Source organism: Dermacentor andersoni, chromosome 9, assembly GCF_023375885.2.
Source record: "Dermacentor andersoni chromosome 9, qqDerAnde1_hic_scaffold, whole genome shotgun sequence".
Lineage (NCBI taxonomy): Eukaryota > Metazoa > Arthropoda > Arachnida > Ixodida > Ixodidae > Dermacentor > Dermacentor andersoni.
In genome coordinates, this window is record NC_092822.1 from 125,879,638 (window position 1) to 125,900,701 (window position 21,064).

Below are 21,064 nucleotides of genomic sequence, written 5' to 3' on the forward strand. Positions count from 1 at the left end.
CTAACGGGACATGGGGATGCTTAAGTTCAGTGATGAACGCCTAGTTAAAAGTGACTTTGTCCATGTTCGATCACAAGAGGGGAAAACAAAATGTTTGCACGACGTGCATGCATTAAAAACAGGAAGCACAAGCCATGTGCCATCCTGACCGCCTGCCGACGTGTTCTACCGAGATAATGCATGGATGGAAACACCACGCATGACTGCAAGATGGCAACACCATCTGGTGGCATTCTCCGACCATCCTTCTTTCAGATCCCCTACCTCAAGATGATCATAATTTACTGGCACCCCCTTTGAAATGGAACAGTGACAAATGTCACCTAGCCTGCTCGAGTTAATTGGGTATGCTATATACATGCCTTTAATTTTTTTCATCCTTTCATCCTTTTTCTTTTTCTCAATACTTCTCGAACTACCTTGTACTGCTACCTGTACCTGTAATTGATAGTCCTATCGATCTCTTCCCTGCTTTTTTTCCACAGATACCCTGAATGTCTCTTACTTATCTCAACTGCTGACCGGTTAATGCTTCTGTCCACTTTAAATCCAAGTGCTTCTGGAATGTGTCCAAATAGATGTCTTTTCTCCTTATCTTGTTGATGTGTCAAAAACAAACATAAAAATGCCAGGTCTTGTCTTTTTTTCATGACTAGCACAATAGGAGATGCAAATGGACTAGACAATGGTTTCATGATGTCCTTGGCCAGTATTTTCTCGCCTTTGTTTTGGATTATGTCGTGCTTCACGGCATAAAAGCGATAAAGGCGCCAAAGAATCAATTTTGCATCGCTGGTGTGGATGTTGTGCTCAACAACTGCGGTCTGCCCTAATGGCAGATTTTCCAGGTCAAAGATATCTGCATAGGACAGTATGACCCGACAAAGATTTTCTGCTTGCATAAGCGAGAGGTTTGAAGATTTAATTTTTTTTCAAAATTGGCACATGGCAACACAATGGCTGTGAGAAAGCCTAGATCACTCTGAGGGCCATCGACGGTTAACACAGAAATATCACTTTCCTACAACGAAACAATGACAAGCATAATATCAGTAGGTAGCATATCGACAGATGGTCCAAAGCTTAAAGTAGGCAGGCAGGTTCTGTTTCCGCATACAGCGACCACAGTGTGCAGCAGGATGACAGTGTGTCAGGAGCACGTTGAGAACAGGGGAAACAATGTATTCATGATCACACACAGGCGGACAGGGCCTTAATGGGATAAGTTGCGGCATGCAGTGGCAGATGGAGAAACTCTGCAGAACATAAGTGGCTGGGAGTGTTGGATATTACATGGGCGTCAAATGGGAGTTCCAGTTGAAGAACATCTGTCGAGCAGGCAATAAGGGCCGAGTGCGTCAAGAGAAAGTCTAGATCAAGGATTACATCGTGAGGACACTAAGCGACGACAGCAAACAAAACAATGGTCTGACGGCCAGCAATACATACTCAGGCAGTGCACATTTTAAGAATGGCAGGCGTGCTGCCATCAGCAACCCATACTGTGCGCTCCATAGCAGGTGTAATAAATTTGCAGAGCTGAGTACAGGGAGTACAGGTTATTACTGAAATCTGTGCGCTGGTATCTATGAGGGCCATAATAGTAATGTCGTCTGCTAATGTCCAGAAGGTTTCAGCGCAGGTACAGTCAACAGAGAATATTTCTACGAAGTAATTGATGCAGCATCCCCTCCAGGAGCTGCATGACTTAATTTTCCGGAGCATAAGGGCCAGGCGGTGCGGAGAAGGAGGACCGGCATGGTTGCGGCAATAAAGATTGACAACCTTGTGGTGACGGTGAACAGCTAAACCTGGAGTGTTGAGTGCCAGCACCGGAAGCCTGTGGATCAGAGTGAGGAGAAAAACATTAGATGTTGCCTTCAGGACAACGCCAAGATCTAGTGCTCCAGTTTGAAGGCGACAACCAGCAACCGCGGCAGTGACAGACAATGTGTCCAACGCGAGAGCAGTTGAAACATAGCAGTTGTCTGCCGTCCTCCAGTCAGATGGATTTCTGTAGCGTGGAGGGTAGGCCTGGTTCTGGGTGAAATTGGCAGGAGTACATTCGAGTGCATGAATAAAACAGACTGCAGATGATAAACCCAGGTTCGCAAATTTCTGGCAGATGACTGCTTGCATGAACGACGTGGTGGGCAGGAAGGACAACCATAGGGTGCTATTGCTTCTAGTTCGTGGCAGATAATATGAGTTACATCTTCCAATGCTGTAGACTGCACAGACATTCGTGGGTCATCAAATTATGATTCGGCGGCATACATCACCACTGGACAAGAGGTATGCGTGTGTGCTGTATGTGTGTCCTATCCTAAGTCTGCAAAGTGTTACTTCCGTGTGGCGGTCCTTTGATACCGGCGGCCAGTTGCCAAGATATGGTTTGATAACATGTAGTTTATTTTCTGTTTCTTTATCCCACAACCACTGCCAGTAAGCCCCGAGCGTTTTCCTTATGGAGGGCTTGAGGTCCCTTACAGGGACAGTCGTGGAAGAGTTGGAAGTGTTCGCGTGGACGGATGTGGCTAGCTGGTCAGCCAACACATTTCCTTCAATCTCTCGGTGCCCCGGCACCCAGCATACCACGATATGCTGCTTGGACTGATAGGTGGTGCATAATACTGAGTAAAGAGACCCTTGCCTCACCCCTTGCCTCACTCACATTTACAACATCTCCCTAACCTCTGGCATTTTTCCTCAACAGATGAAAATTGCAAGGGTAGCTGTGGTGTACAAAGGCGGAGAAAGGGAAAACTTAAGTAACTATAGACCAATCTCAATTCTTCCACTGTTTTCAAAATGTTTAGAAAAAATTATTCTCCTTAGGATGACTGCCTTTTTTAACAAGTATTCTGTTTTAACACCATGTCAATATGGCTTCAGGCCAGGCTGCTCGACTGAAACTGCTCTTCTTAAGCAAAAGGAACTAATTTTGAAAAATATAGAGGCGAGGAAACTAACATTGGGAGTATTCCTTTATTTCTCAAAAGCTTTTGACAGAATTAACCATGGAACGCTATTAGAAAAATTGAATTGTTATGGTACACGCAGAATTGTTTTAGATTTAATTAGACATTACATAGCTAACAGAAAGCAATGCGTATCAATAAATAGAAAATTATCTTCATTTAAACTTATTAAGCAAGGTGTGCCTCAAGGTAGCATATTGGGACCACTTTTATTTATCATTTATATAAATGACACTGTTAATATTGATGTTTCGATTAACTATATTATTTACGCAGATGATACTAGTTTATTCTTCTCAGGAACTAAGGAGGATCAACTCATCAATTTTGCAAATGAAATACTTCACAAGATATATAACTGGTCTGTAAAAAATTCTCTCCAGTTAAACTGCTCCAAGACAAAAGCGGTCCTCTTTAGAGCGAAGTCCACGCCTTGTGATCTCACCCAATGCCTCACGCTCAATGACACAAAAATAGAACTTTCCACTACAGCAAAAACATTGGGTGTTATCTTTCATGAATTGATGCTATGGGACCAGCACACCGATTACTTACGAAATAAACTGAGTAAAGCGTTAGGTATGTTGCGCAGATGCCAGAGGCTACTACCAATACCACAGAAACTCATGGTTTATAACGCACTATTTGCTTCTCACCTGCGCTATTGTAACCTGGTCTGGTCAAATAGTACTAAGAAATCATTAGGTAATTTAGTTTCAGTTCAAAAGAATGCCTTAGTGCTATTTCAGACTTACCTTACAATGGAAATACGCGTGACGTATTCTGGAAGTTCAAGATTTTACATGTAGACCACCTTTACGAGTATCAACTTATGTGTTCTTTTACACGTGACATGATTAAGGGTACTAATCATATCATAAACATGGCGAACTTGCAGCGGAATCCTTCTTTTAGCCTAAATCGATATACGGAACACTGGGAAGTCCCGCGCCCTCGGACTAACTATGGCCTTCAAGCACTCTCCTACTGTCTTCCTTCTACACTTAACCCTTTCGCTGTCACGGACGTACCGGTACGTCTTCGCGCTTCCCCCCCCCAAAGTGTCACCGACGTACCGGTACGTTCTCTATCATGCGTTCAAAATTTCGCGCCTAAGCGCACAGCTGGCGCTCCTGAACTGGTCCCTCCATCTGTTGACTCCTTCTACAAGTTCATATTTTCGCCTCGACCTGTGTTAGTCACGTATTGAAGAGTACGGTGCGACTGCCACTCGCCCCTCTCTCTTTGCTGAGTGGCGCGGTGGCTCCGCGTTCGCTGTATCATGCGTCGCGCGCGTGTGGTTATGGGTTCAAGGGTTGTTCTGCCATCTCCGCGGGTTTGAAGGCTTTTATTTTTATTCTGTTGGTGTGTCTGCTACGGCGCGTCAAGTTCAGAGGCACGCGCCGCGCGCCGTTGCCTCTCTGAAAAGAGTGACTCGATTGCTGCTTTCGCTCTCTCGCCGCACCCTCGCTTCCGACTTGCAGCAGTAAACGTAAAGCCCTTCGAACTCTGTTTTAGCCTTTTTCTATCTCCCTCTGTCTTCTTGATCACGCGACATTCCATTTCTCTCCGTTGTGCGGGCGACTGAAAGTGCATCCTCCCTGCACGCGGTTACTTTCGGATGGCTGAGCGCGCGGACCTTCGTCTGCTCATTGGAGCGGTGGCTCAATTCTGATTCAGAATACGAGCCGAGCTCGGATTCGGACTCGGACAGTCTCATGCGAGGAAGAGGGGAGTTCCGCATCGTCAGATTCGGATGTTGAACGGATGTTATAGTCAGGCTGATGATGATGATGATGTTTACTAACAACAGCTGCAAAACACTGAAATGTGCATATTGCAGTGACTATGTTGTTTGTATACCAATCATAATCAAAAATAAATTGCTATGTTCATTCCCTGTTATGCTCGTTCCCTGAAACCAAGCCGACACTGGGGGTGCGTCACGGCCAGAAAGGTCCAACAGCGAAAGGGTTAACAAATATAGTCTAAATGATGTAAACATACGCCATATATCCAAGAGCACATTACTGCAAAAATTTCTGTGAATAATTAACTTTTTGGTTTGCCGGTTCAAAAGTATTCCTTTGCTATTTCTAAGTTGTCATTTCTGGTTTTCTTGCATACATGTATGCGTATATGCATGCGTGTATGTATATATATATGTATAAATGTGTGTATATATATGCGTCTGTGAATATGTATATATTGACCCTGCCACAAGTATGTACTACGAATATCTTGCCATGTTGCTGCCTGTTGTTCATGGGGAGGTGGGACTAGTCAAGCTGCCGTTATGCAGCTTTTATCCTGCCATCCCTACCGCTTTGTATATATCAGTGTACTTACGTGGTAAAATAAACTTCTTCTTCTTCTCTTCTCAATGACAGGGTTTTGATATTTTTTGACAGTTTTCAAAGCGTTTACGACGCTCAAAGAATCTGTGTATATAACTGCCTTTTAGATATTAAATTCTTTAATGTGCTTAACGGCGGCCAATATCGCGTAGGCTTCTGCTGTGAAAATACTTGTGCTAGGGTGCAGAACACCGGAATCCGAAAAGGATGGACCGACCGCTGCGTAAGAAATGCCAGAATAACACTTCGATGCGTCTGTAAAAAAGTCAGGAGAGGAATATTTGTGCTGCAATTCGAGGAAGTGCATTCGGATATGCGCGACAGGCGCACACTTTGTAACAGCTGCAAAAGATTTATCACAGTGTATAGGTTGCCACTGCCAGGGCGGGGGCCATATAACAAGGAGCATAAGGTGGTATTAAAGCAGTGGAACCCTTGTTTCTTCAGCTATGTCTCTCACACGCAGTGAAAAAGGTTGTGCCACTGTGGGCCGGTTGCGAAAAAATTGAGAACTGAACAAATCGTTTATAGTATAATACGTGGGGTGCTCACTGTTTGCGTTCACTCTCAGAAAATACATGAAAGACAAATATGTTCTCTGCAGATGAAGTGACCACTCCTCTGATTCAATGTAAAGGCTTTCCACTGGGCTTGTCTAAAGGCCCCTGTTGATAGGCGAATTCCTAAGTGGTGGACAGGGTCTAGCATCTTCAGAGCAGTTGGAGCAGCCGACTGGTAAACTATGGCTCCATAGTCTAGTCGTGTGCATATGAGGCTTTTATACAAGTTCATGAGACATTTTCTATCACTGCCCCAGGTTGCGCGTGACAGCACCTTTAAGATATTCATTGTTTTCATACGTGTTTTTAAGATACTTTATGTGCTGTATAAAGGTTAATTATGAGTCTAAGATTATGCCTAAAAATTTATGTTCCCTATTTACAGGCAGATGCTCACCATGCAACACAATTTCAGGATCAGGGTGCAGGCCTCTTTTTCTAGAGAAAACGACACATGCTTTTTTGTGGGTTCAGTCTGAACCCGTTCTCATCAGCCCATTTGGAGACCTTGTTAAGACCAAGCTGGACCTGTCGCTCACAGATTGCGAGAGAACTTGATTGAAATCCTATCGGCACATCGTCAACATATTTTGAATAGAAGATGTTACGTGGTATGTATAGACGGAGAGAGTTCATTTTTACTATAAAGAGCGTGGAGCTGAGCACCCTGCCCTGTGGCACTCCAGTTTCCTGTACAAATTTCCGTGACAGAACGTTGCCCACTCGAACACGGAGTGTGTGATTAGACAGATAACTTTCGATAACATTGAACATATTACCGTGTATACCCAACTGTGAGAGGTCTCTCAATATGCCAAACCACCACGTAGTATCATAGGCTTTCTCCATATCTAGGAATACTGATACGAAAAACTGCTTATGAACAATAGCTTCACGGATACGTGCTTCGATGTGTACGAGATGGTCATTGGTGGATCGACCCTCCCGAAACCCGCTCTGGTATGGGTCGAGCAATTTGTTTGATTCGAGGAAGTGTAGTAGGCGATAGTTAATCATTTTTTCGAAAACTTTGCAGAGGCAACTTGTTAATGCTATAGGTCTGTAACTTGATACAGAGGAAGGGTCCTTTCCGTGCTTTAGAATTGGAATTATAATAGCCTCCTTCCAAACAGAGGGGACCTCGCCGGAAAACCATATAACATTGTAAAGGTAAAGGAGGGTTTTTTGTGTTTCGGAGGGTAGTTGTTTCAGCATCTCATATATTACACGGTCTGAACCTGGGGCGGATGTATTACAACAGTTCAGTGCTGCCTGCAGTTCTGCTATGCAAAATGGTTCGTTGTACGCCACACTTTTAGCACATTTTCTTTGTAACTTTTGCTGTTCTATTCGCGTTTTGTACTTTAGGAAGGTTTCGGGGTAGTGCAAGGAGCTCGATATGTATTTAACATGTGGACCAAGAAAGTTGGCTTGATCTTCCAGGCTTTCTCCGTGGCTATTTACTAAAGGTAAGGAATACGTTTGTTGCCCGTTAACTTTCTTCACTCTATTCTAGACTTTTCTCTCATCTGTGTAAGAGTTGATGCTTCATATAAACTTTGCTCAACTCTCTCGTCTTGCTTGTCGGCACGTTCTCCTTGCCTGTGATTTGACATGCTTAATGTTTTCCAGGTTTTCTGCTGTTGGCGAATCGCGAAGCAGCGCCCACGCTTTGTTCTGGTTCCTCCGTGCTTGCCTACATGCATCGTTCCACCAGGGAACACGCTGCTTGGAACCAGTGCCGCTCGCTTGAGTAATACACTTACAGGCGGCATCAAGTATAAAAGCTGTAAAATATGTGACAGCATCATCTATGGTTATACCGGACATCTCAGTCCACGTCATGTGAGTAAGAGTTCGGTACCGTTCCCAATCGGCTGAGTCAACCTTCCACCAAGGGACCTGCGGGAGAAGCTGATCTTGTTCCGTCATACTTAAGATTATTGGGAAGTGTTCACTCCCATACGGGTTATTAAGCACACTCCATTTAAAATAAGGTAAAAGCGTCGGCGATAAAATGCGAAGATCTATGGCAGAATATGACTTGTTAGCCAGGTTAAAATACGTGGGCTTTTTTGTATTCAAGAGACATGCTCCAGAAGAAAAAAGCAGCTGTTCAATAGTGCGACTTCACGAATCACAGCGTGAATCGCTCCACAAACTACTGTGTGCATTAAAATCACCAAGAATCCGATAGGGCTCCGGGAGCTCATCTGTTAATGATTCTATGTCGCGTCTGTGAAGGTGATAATGTGGTGGTATATACAAGGAGCAGATGGTTATGAGTTTATTTAAAAGTACAGCTCGAATGGCCACTGCCTCAAGGGCCGTTTGGATCTTGAAATGCTCACATGCTATACTTCTATCAGCAATGATGGCTACACCGCCAGATGATGCCACAGCATCCTCACGGTCTCTCTGGAAAGTCATGTATTGTCGGAGGAAGTTCGTGTGCTTGGAAGTTGGATGGGTTTCTTGCACGCACAGCACTTTAGGTTTTAACTTACAGAGAATTTCTTGGACATCATCTAGGCTTCTTATGATGATGATGAGTTGGGATTTTTATGGCGCAGCAGCCGTGCAGACTATAATGCACCAAGCACATGTTTTTCGGATTAACTTATTCGTTCAAATGCTGTAAAATGGTGTAAATGGCCAAGCAAAAATATAAAACATGAAATGTGCTATAGTTCTTGTAGGATTCCTGTGGCTTTTAAAAAGTTAAAAGTATCTTCATATGGGACAAGTGGTTCATTGCTCAATAAAAACATGGGATGAATAGGGATTCTTTTTTCGTAAAAAATCTTAAAATATCTTTCCCTCCATTTTTCTAAGCCAGGACATGTTATTAAATGTGTAGCACGTTTAAATTTTCACTGCAGTGTTTGCATGTTGGTTGTGGTTTGTTATTAAGTAACTACGTGTCAGCCTTGTGTGACCAATTCTTAAGCGACATAAAATAACCTCGTAAAATCTTTGTCTGTGGCGACAACTCCGCCATTCTCGTAAAATAGGTTTTATGCAATGAAGCTTGTTAAGTTTTTCTTGATCCCACACTTTCTGCCAGTGTTTCTCAACGGATATTCTTAAAGTGGCTTTATAATCTTGCCAAGGTAGGCCAACATCATGTAGCTCCATATCTTTGGTACGGGCTGCCATAAAGTCTGCTCTTTCATTCCCGGGAATTCCTACATGACTAGGAATCCAGCAGAAAGCGACATTTAAAGCTCTCTTGGGGCATTTTGTGTTTTTACTTTGTATTTTCTTGAGTAGATTATTTCTAGATGGTAACCTAGATGCGAGAGCTTGAGAGAGCTCAAGGAGTCGCTAAATATAACAGATTGATTATTTCCTCTTTTCAAGATGTCTTCAAGAGCTAACGAAATGGCAAGAAGTTCTGCAGTAAAGACAGTAGCCTGACTTGGAAGTCTCATTTGTTTTTCAAATTGATTTGATGTCACTGCAGCACCTACATTGCCATTGCTTTTTGATCCATCTGTAAAGTATTTCATGCAAAAATTATGTTCTGATTCTATTTCTAAATATTCACTTAGTAACACCTCTCTTGGTGAAGATTGTTTTCTGTTTTTTGTTAAGCTAAAGTCGCATTGCGCATGTTTCATCTCCCAAGGAGCAAAAGAAGGTTCATCTTGCAAGAATTTATTTCTTACGTCGTAACATAGGTCCGCATTCAGCTTTTGGTACCTGATAAAAAAGGAAGGAATGATTGCCGGTTTGTTGCTAAAATGTATTTCAAAGCGCAGCCCTGTAAATACAGTAAAAGCTCGTTAATTCAGACTTCTAGGGACCGTAAATTATGTCCGAATTAACCGAATGTCCGAATTATCAAGTGGACAACAAAAACAATAAATGCACGACTTTCATCAACATACCTTTACTGCGCAAAGTAATCGAGGGTGCTCGTCTGCTTTCGAGCAGAAACCCGCGCGGATACTATTTTACGAAGTCCTTCCAGGTGCTTAGCAGCTCGCATGCTGTCTGCAGTGTCCTCACAAAATTCTTCCAACATAGCGAGGGCCTCCGCGGCTTCCTTCACAGTGCGAGGGGGCCGAGGCTGCTCCTCTCGCGGCTCCTCTTCCTCCTCAGAATCTTTGCCGTGCAGCATGTCCCTGACAATTTCTTCATCGGTAAGCGAGCCGGCTGTAACAACGCCGTCATCAATTCCGACGTAATCAGCGAGTGTCACCGCATCCGGCAGAACTCTAAAGTCTTCGCAATCATCTCCATTGTCATCTAGCGACACTTCGGCCACTGCATCATCGCCAGGCTCACGCACAACGAAGCCACTGTGTCTAAAACAGTTGGTGATGACGTGCGCAGGCGTGTTGTGCCAAACGTAGGCAAGAATGTTGACAGCGCTCAAAAGATTCACGTCGTACTGCTTGCCGACTTCATGACACAGGAGCATCCGTTCCAGCACACGCCTGCAGTATTTGGTCTTGACATACTGAATTATGCCTTGGTCCATCGGTTGGAGGGCCGATGTTATGTTCGGCGGCAAGAAAACAACTTCTATGTTGTCCAGTCCGGTGACACTGTTATGCGCACTACAATTGTCCAGCACCATTAACACTTTGCGGTTCTTTGCGGAAAACTGTCGGTCTAACTTCTGCATCCAGCCACGAAAAATTTCCGACGTCATCCAGGCCTTTTTATTCGCTCGGTATTCCACCGGAAGAGCAGGCATGTTCTTAAAGCACCGTGGCTTTTGTGCCTTTCCAATGACGACAAGAGGCAAGCGCTCTGTTCCTGTCATGTTGGCAGCTAAAAGAATGGTGACGCATTCCTTGGATCTTTTGCCACCGATTCACGGATCTCCTTTCATGGTCACAGTCTTGTCTGGCAAAGCCTTAAAGAAAAGTGCTGTTTCATCAGCATTAAATACGTCATTTGGATCGTAGGCAGCGATGTGTTCGAGCAGCTGAGCGTTCTTCCAGTTGTTGACGTCTTCGTTGACAGCGCCTCTTTCGCCGCACACAGTCTTAAAAACGAGGCCATGTCGCTCTCTGAAGCACGCACACCACCCTTCCGATGCCTTAAATGAATGGATGTGCATCATCAGTGCAAACCTCTCGGCTTGCGCCATGACGAGGGGTCCACTCGATGGCAGATTTGCATTACGCGAGTCGACCACCCACCGAAGCAAAGCCTCTTCCAACACTCTGGATGAGCTGCTGTTCGCAGACGCTTTCGTGACGCTCGAAACTTCTCGCTTTCGAACGCCTGAAGAATCTGTTCTTCATTTTTCACATACGTGCTCAAGGTACTTCTTTTCACGTCGTACTTCTTCATGGCTTCTTGTCGAGAGAGTCCGTCCTTCAGGGCCCGCAAAATTTCCACCTTGGTAGCCAAGTCCTTCGCCTCGTATTTCGGCCGCTTCGCCAGCGTTGCCATCGGCGGAGAATGCAGTGACATGGGCGCACAATAGAAAAGCACCAATAGAGTTCAATAACTGAGCTGCGCTAAATCCAGCGGTCCTCGGCAAAACAGCGTGCAAGGATGTAGCGCACCAACAGCAACAAAGCGACGAAATGGCCCCGTCGATAACGCCGACACGTGCAAAAACATGGAGGAAGGAAACTAAGGAGAGGCCCTACCCCTTCCGCGCACTAGGAGAAAAGTGTGGAGGAAATTACGTAGTAGGTTCTCCTCTTTTTTGCTGATTTTTAATTCTTTGCCGTGGCGGCCACGCCTTTCGGGCCACAATGGCGGCTTTGTTTTGGTTCTGTGCGCTCACACGTGTTGCTCCGTAGGTTTCGTACCGTGGCAAAGGCGCTGTGCGGGCCAGGTTCGCGTTGGTCTCCGTGTTTTGTTGCGTTGCGTTAGCTGGACCGTGCTCTCCCGGATTTTGCTGTGGCCAGGTGAGACACGAGGAACTAAAGTTCGTGAAATGAACGCGCATGCAAAGCTGTACGCAATGTACCGCACCACGGCAATGGCAACAGACGAAGGAATAACCGCGGGAAATATTGCCCTCTTTGCACCCTCTAAACGTGCTAACGATTGTTTAGTATTGCGGCGGAGCGCGCGCGTCCGAGCACCATGGTTGCGCGCAGCGTGGCGTGGTTTCGCGAGAAATGTAAACAAGAGAGGAGAGCTGGCCAGATAGGAGGAGCAACGCCATGAGCAACGCCAACTTCCAGCTTCACTTTAGCTTCACAAAGAGTGACGTAAGGGCCTCTCCAGAGTTTCCTTCCTCCGTGTTCAAAAACAAGGAAAAGCACCCATCCAGCCACAAGTCGAGCCAATTGGATTGGATTGGCCAAGTTTCAGCCACTTGATGTCAATGGCGATGCTGCGTTTGGGCAACGAGGCGTTGGTTTGGGTATCACTTTTGTGCCGCGTTTGCTGTATTGTCGTTTTTGAGCCTCGGTGGCTGCCCGAAACCGTCCAGTTATCCGAGGTGGGCTGGAATCTGTCTGAATTAACGAGAGTTTCGTCCCATAGACTTTTATATATAATCGTAGGGACCAGGCGCGAAGGTCGAATTATCGAATTTTCCGAATTAACGGAAGTCGAATTAACGAGCTTTCACTGTAGTAGTCTACAAGGATGCGCTGAACAGGACAGTACTCTCATTATGTACATGTTTCCAAGAAATAGTCTTCTGTGCTCCAAAGACAGCTCGTTGGTTTCTGCATACAAGCTTTGTATGGGAGACGTACGAAACGCGCCGGAACACGGACGTAATCCAAGGTGATGCACCGGATCAAGAACCTCTAATGCCGACTTTCGAGCTGAGCCGTACAAAAAACATCCGTAGTCTAATTGTGACCGGACAACTGCATTGTATATGCGAAGCAGACATATTCTATCTGAACCCCATGATCGGTGGGATAGGAGCTTTATTGAATTTATGGGTTTGAGAGCTTTCTGTTTTGCATAAGCAATGTGCGCTTTGAAGTTGAGTTTCTTGTCAAAGATTATACCAAGAAATTTGTGTTCATTCTTTACTGTGATTTGCTGTCCTTTAATATGTAATGTTGGGTCCGGTGTGAGCCTTCAGTATCGACTGAAAGGTACGCATATTGCTTTTTCTGCGCAAAATTTAAAACCATTTTCGTTTGCCCATCGCACTATAGAGTTTACACCCAACTGGAGTTGGCGTTCGCAAGTAGCCATATTACAAGAGGAGAAACAAAGTTGACTGTCATCGACATGTAAAAAATACATTAAGGAAGAAGGAATAACTGTAGTTATCGAATTGAGCGTCACTAAAAATAGTGTAACGCTCAATACTAGACCTTGCGGCACTCCATTCTTCTGCATAGAACAGTTGGAGAAAGTTGCTCCAAACATCACCTGAAAAGTTTGGTCCTCCAGATAGCTTTTGATTATACCAAGCATGTGCCCTTTTTATTCCGTATCTGTCAAGTCCATTAAAATGCCATGTCTCCATGTCGTATCATACGCTTTTGATAAGTCAAAGAAAACGGAGACGCAATGTTGCTTTTGGACGAAAGATTCACGGATTTTTTTTTCTAACCGGACTAATTGGTCGATTGTGCAGCGATTGGCTCTAAAGCCACACTGGTACTGATCAAGTAACCCGTTACTTTCCAAAAGATGTACAAGCCGTTTGTTAACCATTCTTTTGAATGTTTTTCCTAAACAACTAGTTAAGGCAATGGGGCGATAACTGTTAGGGTCAGAGTGTTCCTTTTCAGGTTTTAGAAGTGGTAGAACTATCGCCTTCTTCTATGCTTTTGTAAAATAGCCTTCCGCCCACAACCTGTTGAAGAGGTGAAGGATTGTGTCGTACGTGTTCATATGTAGGTGTCGCAGCATTTCGTAGTGTATGTTGTCCGGACCTGCTGAATGGCTCTTCCCTAAATATATCGCATCGAAGAGTTCAGTTTTTGTAAAAGGACAGTTATATGGCTCAGTACTATTCAGTGATATCCGAAGATCTTTCTTTTCTGCAGTGGTCTTTATCTTAAGAAACTCTGGAGTGTAATGAGCGTCACTCGAAATTCTAGCAATGTGCTCGCCAAGTATATTTGCTTGCCCTGCAAGATCCGTTTCCTCGTCAAATATAGGGAGTGTGTATTCTGTATGAACACCGTCAATTTTTCTGACTTTCTCCCAGACTAATTTACTTGTTGTGTGACTGTTTATCGAGCTCACATATTTCACCCTTATGTTCTTTTTGCTATCCATCTTTCCCTTCTAGCCTCACTGCGCTTTTGTTTGAAAAACAATAAATTTTCGAAAGTTGGGTACCTGTTTAGTCGAGACCATGCACAGTTTTGTTTCCTACGAGCTTTATCACATGCATCATTCCACCACGGTTTTGGTCTACGTGGAAGCTTCTCTTGTGGAAGTGGTATGGAGTTTTCAGCTGCATCTAAAATTTGTTTCGTTATTGCATCACATGAATCGTCAATATTGAGTGCGATGACATCATCAATCCTTATTTCACAGCGTTCCAAAAAGAGAGACCAGTCTGCTTTACCCAGCTTCCATCTCTGTCTTCATGTTGGCATTGTTGGAGGCACATCGATCGGCTTGAGTATTATAGGGTAGTGGTCGCTGCCACATGGGTTTTCCCTCACGTCCCAAGTAAATAACCTAGCAAGTGATGGCGTGCCACAGGAGAGGTCAATGCTTGACGTAGATTGTGATTTTGCAATAAAATATGTTGGCTTTCCATCATTAAAAAAGTACATGTTGCAGTTGTCTAAAAATTGTTCTATTATTTTCCCTCTCGCGTCAGTGTGGCTACTGCCCCAGATGTTGTTATTAGCATTAAAATCACCCAATAAAAGGAAAGGTTCTGAGAGTTCTTTCACAAGATTTTCTAATTCTTTTCTTGTGATATTCTTACCTGGTGGCAAGTACAGGGAGCATACTGTTATTGTTTTTTCTATCTGAACCTTTACTGCAACAGCTTCTAAGTTGGTGTTAAGCTTCACTTCACGTACTGGGACTCCTTGAGCAACCACTATAGCGACTCCTCCGGATGCAACTGAAGACTGTTCCCTATTTTTTCGAAAGATGCCATATCGACGCAGAGATCGTTTATGCCAACCTTTCAAATGAGTTTCTTGCAAACATATAACAGAAGCCCCAGCATCCTCGAAAAGATAGTAAATGTCATCAATATTAGTTCTTAAACCACGGCAGTTCCACTGCACAATATTAGCCATATTTGATGATGTTGGTTATCAAGTATTTCACAAAGAGATTCTATGTAAAAGGTCACAAAGATGACATATGTAAATGAGCAAGAAATTTGCTAAAATGCTTTTTAGGTCACGTCTCTTTGGCAGGGGGAATGACCGGAAGTCTACCCCCTTTGTGTTTTCCAGGGGGAATACCCGACTTTTTGGTTTGCCTACCAAAAAGTCGGGCTCTTTTGTTTGATTCGTGTCCGGCGGACACACTTCAATCATATCATCGCCCTTTGGGCGTTCATCGTTGATGGTGCTTGATGAAGGTGCCGACTTCTTGGAAAGAAAGCGGTCCTTCGGCACCGATGCTGAGACCTTCGTGGCCTCTACCGCGTGCTGACTGACAACAGCCCCAGCAGAAGCCTCTGGGCCTCTTGGGAGAGGGTTGCTATGAGCGTCTGTTTTTTCACTGGGTGAGGAGGGCCGGAGTGCTGACACTTTGTCCAGCAGCTCCACCTGTGTTCCAACTGACACCATCGGCGGTGCACGCACTCTATGCACAGCCTGTGCGTAAGTACCTCTATAGGCAAATGCGACTCTTTTTGGCTTCAATGTATGATATGTTCTCCTGTAAATCACTTCTTTTTCTTTTTTCCACTCAGGACAAGATCTAGAAAACGCTGCATGCTGACCCGCACAGTTTGCACAGCACAGCTTGCTTGTGCATGTTTCATCACCATGGTCTGGTTGACCGCATTTAGCACACATTGCTCTTCCGCGACATGACTGGGATCCGTGCCCATGAAAGCAACGGCGGGGATTGGGAAAATATGGTCTTACTCTAAGGTACAGGTAAGCGGCCTTAACGGCACTTGGAAGCGTTAAGGAGTTGAAGGTCAGCACTATGTGTTTGGTGGGAGTTTCAATGTTATTTTTTCTAAATTTAATTCGTCTTGCAGATAGAACACCCTGATCTCTCAAGGCTTCTTCGATTTCCTCGTCTGTGCAGTTTAGGAGTTCTGTATCTGAAATCACAACCTTCGCATAGTTCAGTGTACGATGTGAGACAGACACACTGTCCTCACCGATCTTCTCAAGTTTCTTAATTTGCCTGCTATGCTCAGCCGTCATAACTTCAAGCAAGAGGTCTCCAGAATTCATTTTCTTTGCTTTGTAGGTCTCACCAATACATTAGTTAAGTGCCTAGGCTATGAGGAAAGGGGACATGTCTTGAATTTTTCATTCAGTTTCTGACGTGATGACAAAAAATTTTGTAAAGCTATCACTAGGTTTATTGAAGTTCATTACCTCGGTCCGGTGCCTTTTCGGCCTCCGATCAGGTTTTGCTGAAGAGGGGGTTCTATCCATGAAATTACATATACGCTCGGAAGCTAAGCTGGCCACCCACCATGGAGCCCAACATAGGAGTGTTTTAAAAACCACTAGCCATACATAACTGCTATAACCATATAACCATGACCAAGGAAGGCCACGCCCATATGGTTAACCCTTGCCGCCTTGAAATTCGGAAGTGAGAAGAAGTGATAAGAAGACAGGAAAGAAGAGACAGCGAGAGGGAAAGCAAAAGATGGAATAGAGGGACAGGAAAAGGCGACTGCCGATTTCCTCCAGGTGGGTCAGTCTGGAGGTGCCGCCTATGTGAAGCAGAGGCCAAAGAGGTGCGTTGCCTCCGCCAGGGGACCTTAAAGGTCCTGACACCCAGCATCAGCTCAACCTCCAGGATCCCCCTTTCCCCAGACACGGCTAAGCTGCACACGGCTACACGTGAGAGGGTCCAACCCTCGTGTGCTCGGGTACGTGGTGTCGCCACACACCAAACGCCTGCTGACGAAGACGCCCCTGCGGGGGTAGGTTTCTTAATAGTCTTCTAACGTTCCACTGTATGCTGTTATGCATGTTGAAAAAAAAATTGTGCTGTGTGTCTCAAGAGAGAGCAGAATGACGTTACTTTACAGAGCCTTTGTTAGGCCCTGTAATTGGTGTTTTGTCTTTTCTGGAGCGGTCAAGAGAACCTCGCCGCACCTTTGACACTACCTGCGCCGCTTGGCTTGGACTGGCGTCCATAGCCTCTTGCGAGGCACTGGACACCCGCTCCTGAGAGCGATGTGTGCGTCACGTAGACTTCATCTCAAGCAACAAAGTCTTCGTCCCCACCGGGGCGGAGGTCAACAGGACCCCTGTGGCCTCTGCAGTGCCCTGGCTGCTGCCAGAGCTTGAAGAGACCACTGGTGTGGACACTTCGAGAGGTGGCAGGGTAGCGTTGGCTGCTCCCACCGTAGGGGCGGGTGGCGTGAGCCTCAGCACGCTAGGTGTGGTCCGCGCTGCTGCCAGAAGCCATTGTGGCGCCGCCCCCCATTGCACCACTTCAGAGAAAGATGTTTTCAATGTAAATAATGAGGAGACCCTTTGTCGTGCTTCGTGGAATGTTATGTTGTCCTTAAATTTTACAGTAATTATTTCCTTTTCTTTCTTCCAGGCTGGACAAGCTCTCGTGTATGCAGGGCGACTGCCGTCGCAGTTTGCACAAGGTACTTCATCATTATTGCAGTCATCAGCAGAGTGACCGGCTGTGCCGCACCTTGTGCACATAAGCTGTCCTCGGCAGCTCTGGAATGCATGACCAAATCTCTGACATCTGAAGCAACGTCGCGGGTTCGGAATGTAGGGTCGAACATGGAGTTTTACATAGCCGGTTTCAAAAGCCTCGGGTAAAGTAGTTGAACTGAAAGTGAGCATTAAATGCTTTGTTGCGGCTTCATTGTCATTCCGTCTGATTTTGATGTGCTGCCCATGGATTACGCCTTGGTCCTTCCATCCATCCAGTTCTTCTTCATTCAGTGCCATTAAGTCTTCATCTGATACTACACCTTTGACTGTGTTCATAATTCGATGTGCGCTGACAGAAACAGGGATGTTACCAAAGGCTACGAGATGTGCGAGTCTGTTATACTGTTCCTTGTCCTTTAGTTCGAGGAGCAAATCCCCACTTGCCATCTTTGTTACTTTATAACCAGCTCCAATGGTCTCTTTTAGGCACTTGGCCACAAGGAATGGGGAAATTGCTCTAGCTTTTGTGGATGTTTGTTCACAGTGAAGGACGTGGAATTTCTGAAATGTTTCTTTGTTTTTAGGCAAGAACAGCGAGGTTGCGTTGGTGCGTACCCTTTTCGAGAAATGATCGGGTGAAAACGGGTTCGAGGATCCCATAGAAAAAAGTGATTTGTTCGGCAATGGCGTCTGCCACCCACCACAGAGCCCAACAAGGGGACGTGGCAGAACATGTAAACAAGTCTGCACAGTGCCAGAAGTATGCCGTTACTATAACCCAATATGGTATACCCAAGGTAGGACAGCCACACCAGGTTAACCCTTGCGACCAGGAAAAGTCGAAATGAATGGAAAAGATGAGAAGACAGGAAAGATCAAAAGTGGAAGAAAAAGACGAAGATGAGGGTAGAGAGAGACAGGAAAAGGCGACTGCCGGTTTCCTCCAGGTGGGTCAGTCTGGAGGTGCCGTCTGTGTGAAGCAGAGGCCAAAGGGGTGTGTTGCCTCCGCCGGGGAGCCTTAAAGGTCCGAACACCCCGCATCGGCTCAACCCCCAGGATCCCCCTTCCCCCAGGCGTGGCTACACGCGGAAGGGTCCAACCCTCTTGTGCTCGGGTACGTGGTGTCGCAACACACCAAACGCCTGCTGACGCAGATGCCCCTGCGGGGAGAAGATAGACGAATACCAGACAGTTGGCGACAAAGTAGAATTAATTTAATTTATAAAGGTAAGGGGGAGAAAGATAGAATTTACTTGTATAGACCGTTGACCATTACATCGGTAATATATGGGCTAGCAATGCAGGCAATCAAACTAAAGCTTCAAGCATGGGCAGAGAATAATGGCATTTTGGGAGAACTTCAGGATGGCTTCAGGATAGGTAGGCATTTAGATGATAAATTATTTGTTCTTACTCAGGGTATTGAAATATCAAAAGTAGAAAGCAGACAGTTTATGTGGCCTTTTTAGACATTACAGGAGCATATGACAATGTAGACCGCAACATTTTGTGGGATATTCTGGAAGGGGAAGGCTTAGGTGACGATTGTCTACAGCTTTTGAGAGATTTCCTTAGAAAATACCATTTGAGTTGAATGGGAAGGGATGAGGAGCGACGAGAAAGTTCATATCAACTAGGGACTGAGGCAGGGGTGCCCTTTATCCCCACTGCTGCTTATGATGTACATGGTGAGGATGAAGAGCGCGCCAAAAGGAAGTAACATCGGCTTTAATCTCTCATACAAACAGGCAGGTATAGTAGTAGAGCAGCAGCTTCTAGGTTTATTTTATGCGGACGATATTGCGTTGCTAACTAACAAGCAAAGTGATTTCCAACGTCTGGCTAATATCTGTAGACAGGAAGGCCACAATTTAGGTTTGAAATTTAGTGTTAGAAAATCAGTTATGGTATTCAATGAAAACAGTGAACAGACAGTGGCAATACAGAGCCAGGAAATACCTCGGGTAACAGAATATATATACCTTTGTATATGGATAAACGAAGGCAAGACATATATGGAAACACAGGAAAAACCAATAACAGTGAAGGGGAAGAGAAATGCAGCCATAATGAAGCACAGAGCACTATTGGGATACAATAGGTACAAGGTGCTCCGAGGTATGTGGAAAGCTGTAATGGTTCCAGGGCTTACTTTTGGAAATGCGGTTGTTTGCTTTAAACCAGGGGTACAATCAGGAATCAATGGGAATCAAAGGCCAGTTAGTCGCCTCACATTGGGCACTCATGGGAAGACGACAAATGAAGCTGTGCAGGGTGATATGGGCTGGACTAGTTTTGAAGTGAGGGAAGTTCACAGTAAAATTGAGTATGAAGAACGACTGAGGAATATGGAAGTAAATCCGCTGGGAGAGTGTTGAGGTATCTGTACAGGAAAAACATTGATTCACAGTGGAGGAAAAGAACTAGGAAGCTTACCAGCAAGTAAGCGGAACCTGTAGGGTGGGCAACACAGCAACAAAGAACGTCAAGCGGAAAATCAGAGAGGCTGAATTAATCTCATGGGTGGCGGCAATGGAAAAGAAACCTGCCATGAGTAACTACTTAATAGGAAAAAACAAAATCAGGAAAGAAACAATTTATGATAACTCAAAGGGAAGCTCACTACTTTTCAAAGCGAGATTGGGATGCCTTAGAACACACACCTATAAAGCAAGATATAAGAAGGAAGAAGAAGCATGTGCTTGCTGCGGTAAAGCAAGGGAAACTATGGAGCATGTTTTATGAGAATGTGAAGACGTCTACTTAGCAGTCAACTTAGGCACCACTGGCTTCCTTGAAGCCCTTGGGTTCAGCGAGAACAGTGGAAAGTAAACATATCCACAATAGGGTTTAGTAAGAGGCTATTGCAGGATTGGTGGAAGAAAAGTAGGGAAACAACAAAAAACGGAGACGTACAAAGGCACAGTTCGCAATAGGGGATCAGAAAATTTGGTTGTGGGAATTCATAGTGTTTTTTTTTATTGTTTAACCTAGGTAGGACATTAGGCAGTATAATAGAAAGAGCTTGTTGGAACAACCAACCGCACCATTCCGAAGGGGACGCACGTAGCATCCATTCGTGCTACGTGGTGCGGACCGGCTTTGTCCTTCGCCAGCTTGAAGACCTTTTCATCGGGCGAGGAGAAAAGGGCGCACGGCGAGCCTTTCCTCCTCTCTGGCTTGTGCAATCCGGCGTGGCACTGCTTGAAAGTATTGCTGTCGCGTGCTGCGGAACGATTTCGAGATGTTTTAAATCAAACTTTGTGAAATTTACGCAATGACCATTCATATAAGTCTTCAACGAAGCGCTCCGGTTCATTTCATCGGTAACTACAGTACGCAGAAATATCTTTTGGAGGCGCAAACATGCAACGCCCATTATCAGGTGTGGTGTGTGTATGTGTCGTGAACTATTTTACAGAGAACCGGCATCTCTGTATTACTAGCATGAAATGGTAAATCTG

The 21,064-nt window shown here is 45.1% G+C and overlaps 1 protein-coding gene and 1 long non-coding RNA gene across 4 annotated transcripts in view; one reads left to right on the top strand and one right to left on the bottom strand.

The window, feature by feature from the left end:
- LOC126529733 (TBC1 domain family member 25-like) overlaps nt 1-21,064 on the bottom strand; it is a 170,594-nt gene that overhangs the window by 131,387 nt on the left and 18,143 nt on the right. The window contains exon 1 of one of the 3 annotated variants that reach the window (XM_055069953.2): nt 16,341-16,513. The exons of the other annotated variants lie outside the window; for them this stretch is intronic. Within the exon in view, the coding sequence (XP_054925928.1) occupies nt 16,341-16,400 (60 nt within the window). The 5' untranslated portion in view covers nt 16,401-16,513. Of the gene's footprint in view, nt 1-16,340; nt 16,514-21,064 lie in introns of those variants that run through there. 3 annotated transcript variants of the gene reach the window in all.
- LOC140213133 (uncharacterized) lies at nt 17,350-17,809 on the top strand. The gene is made up of 2 exons (XR_011890098.1): nt 17,350-17,439; nt 17,530-17,809. It is a non-coding gene; the product is annotated as an uncharacterized lncRNA (long non-coding RNA).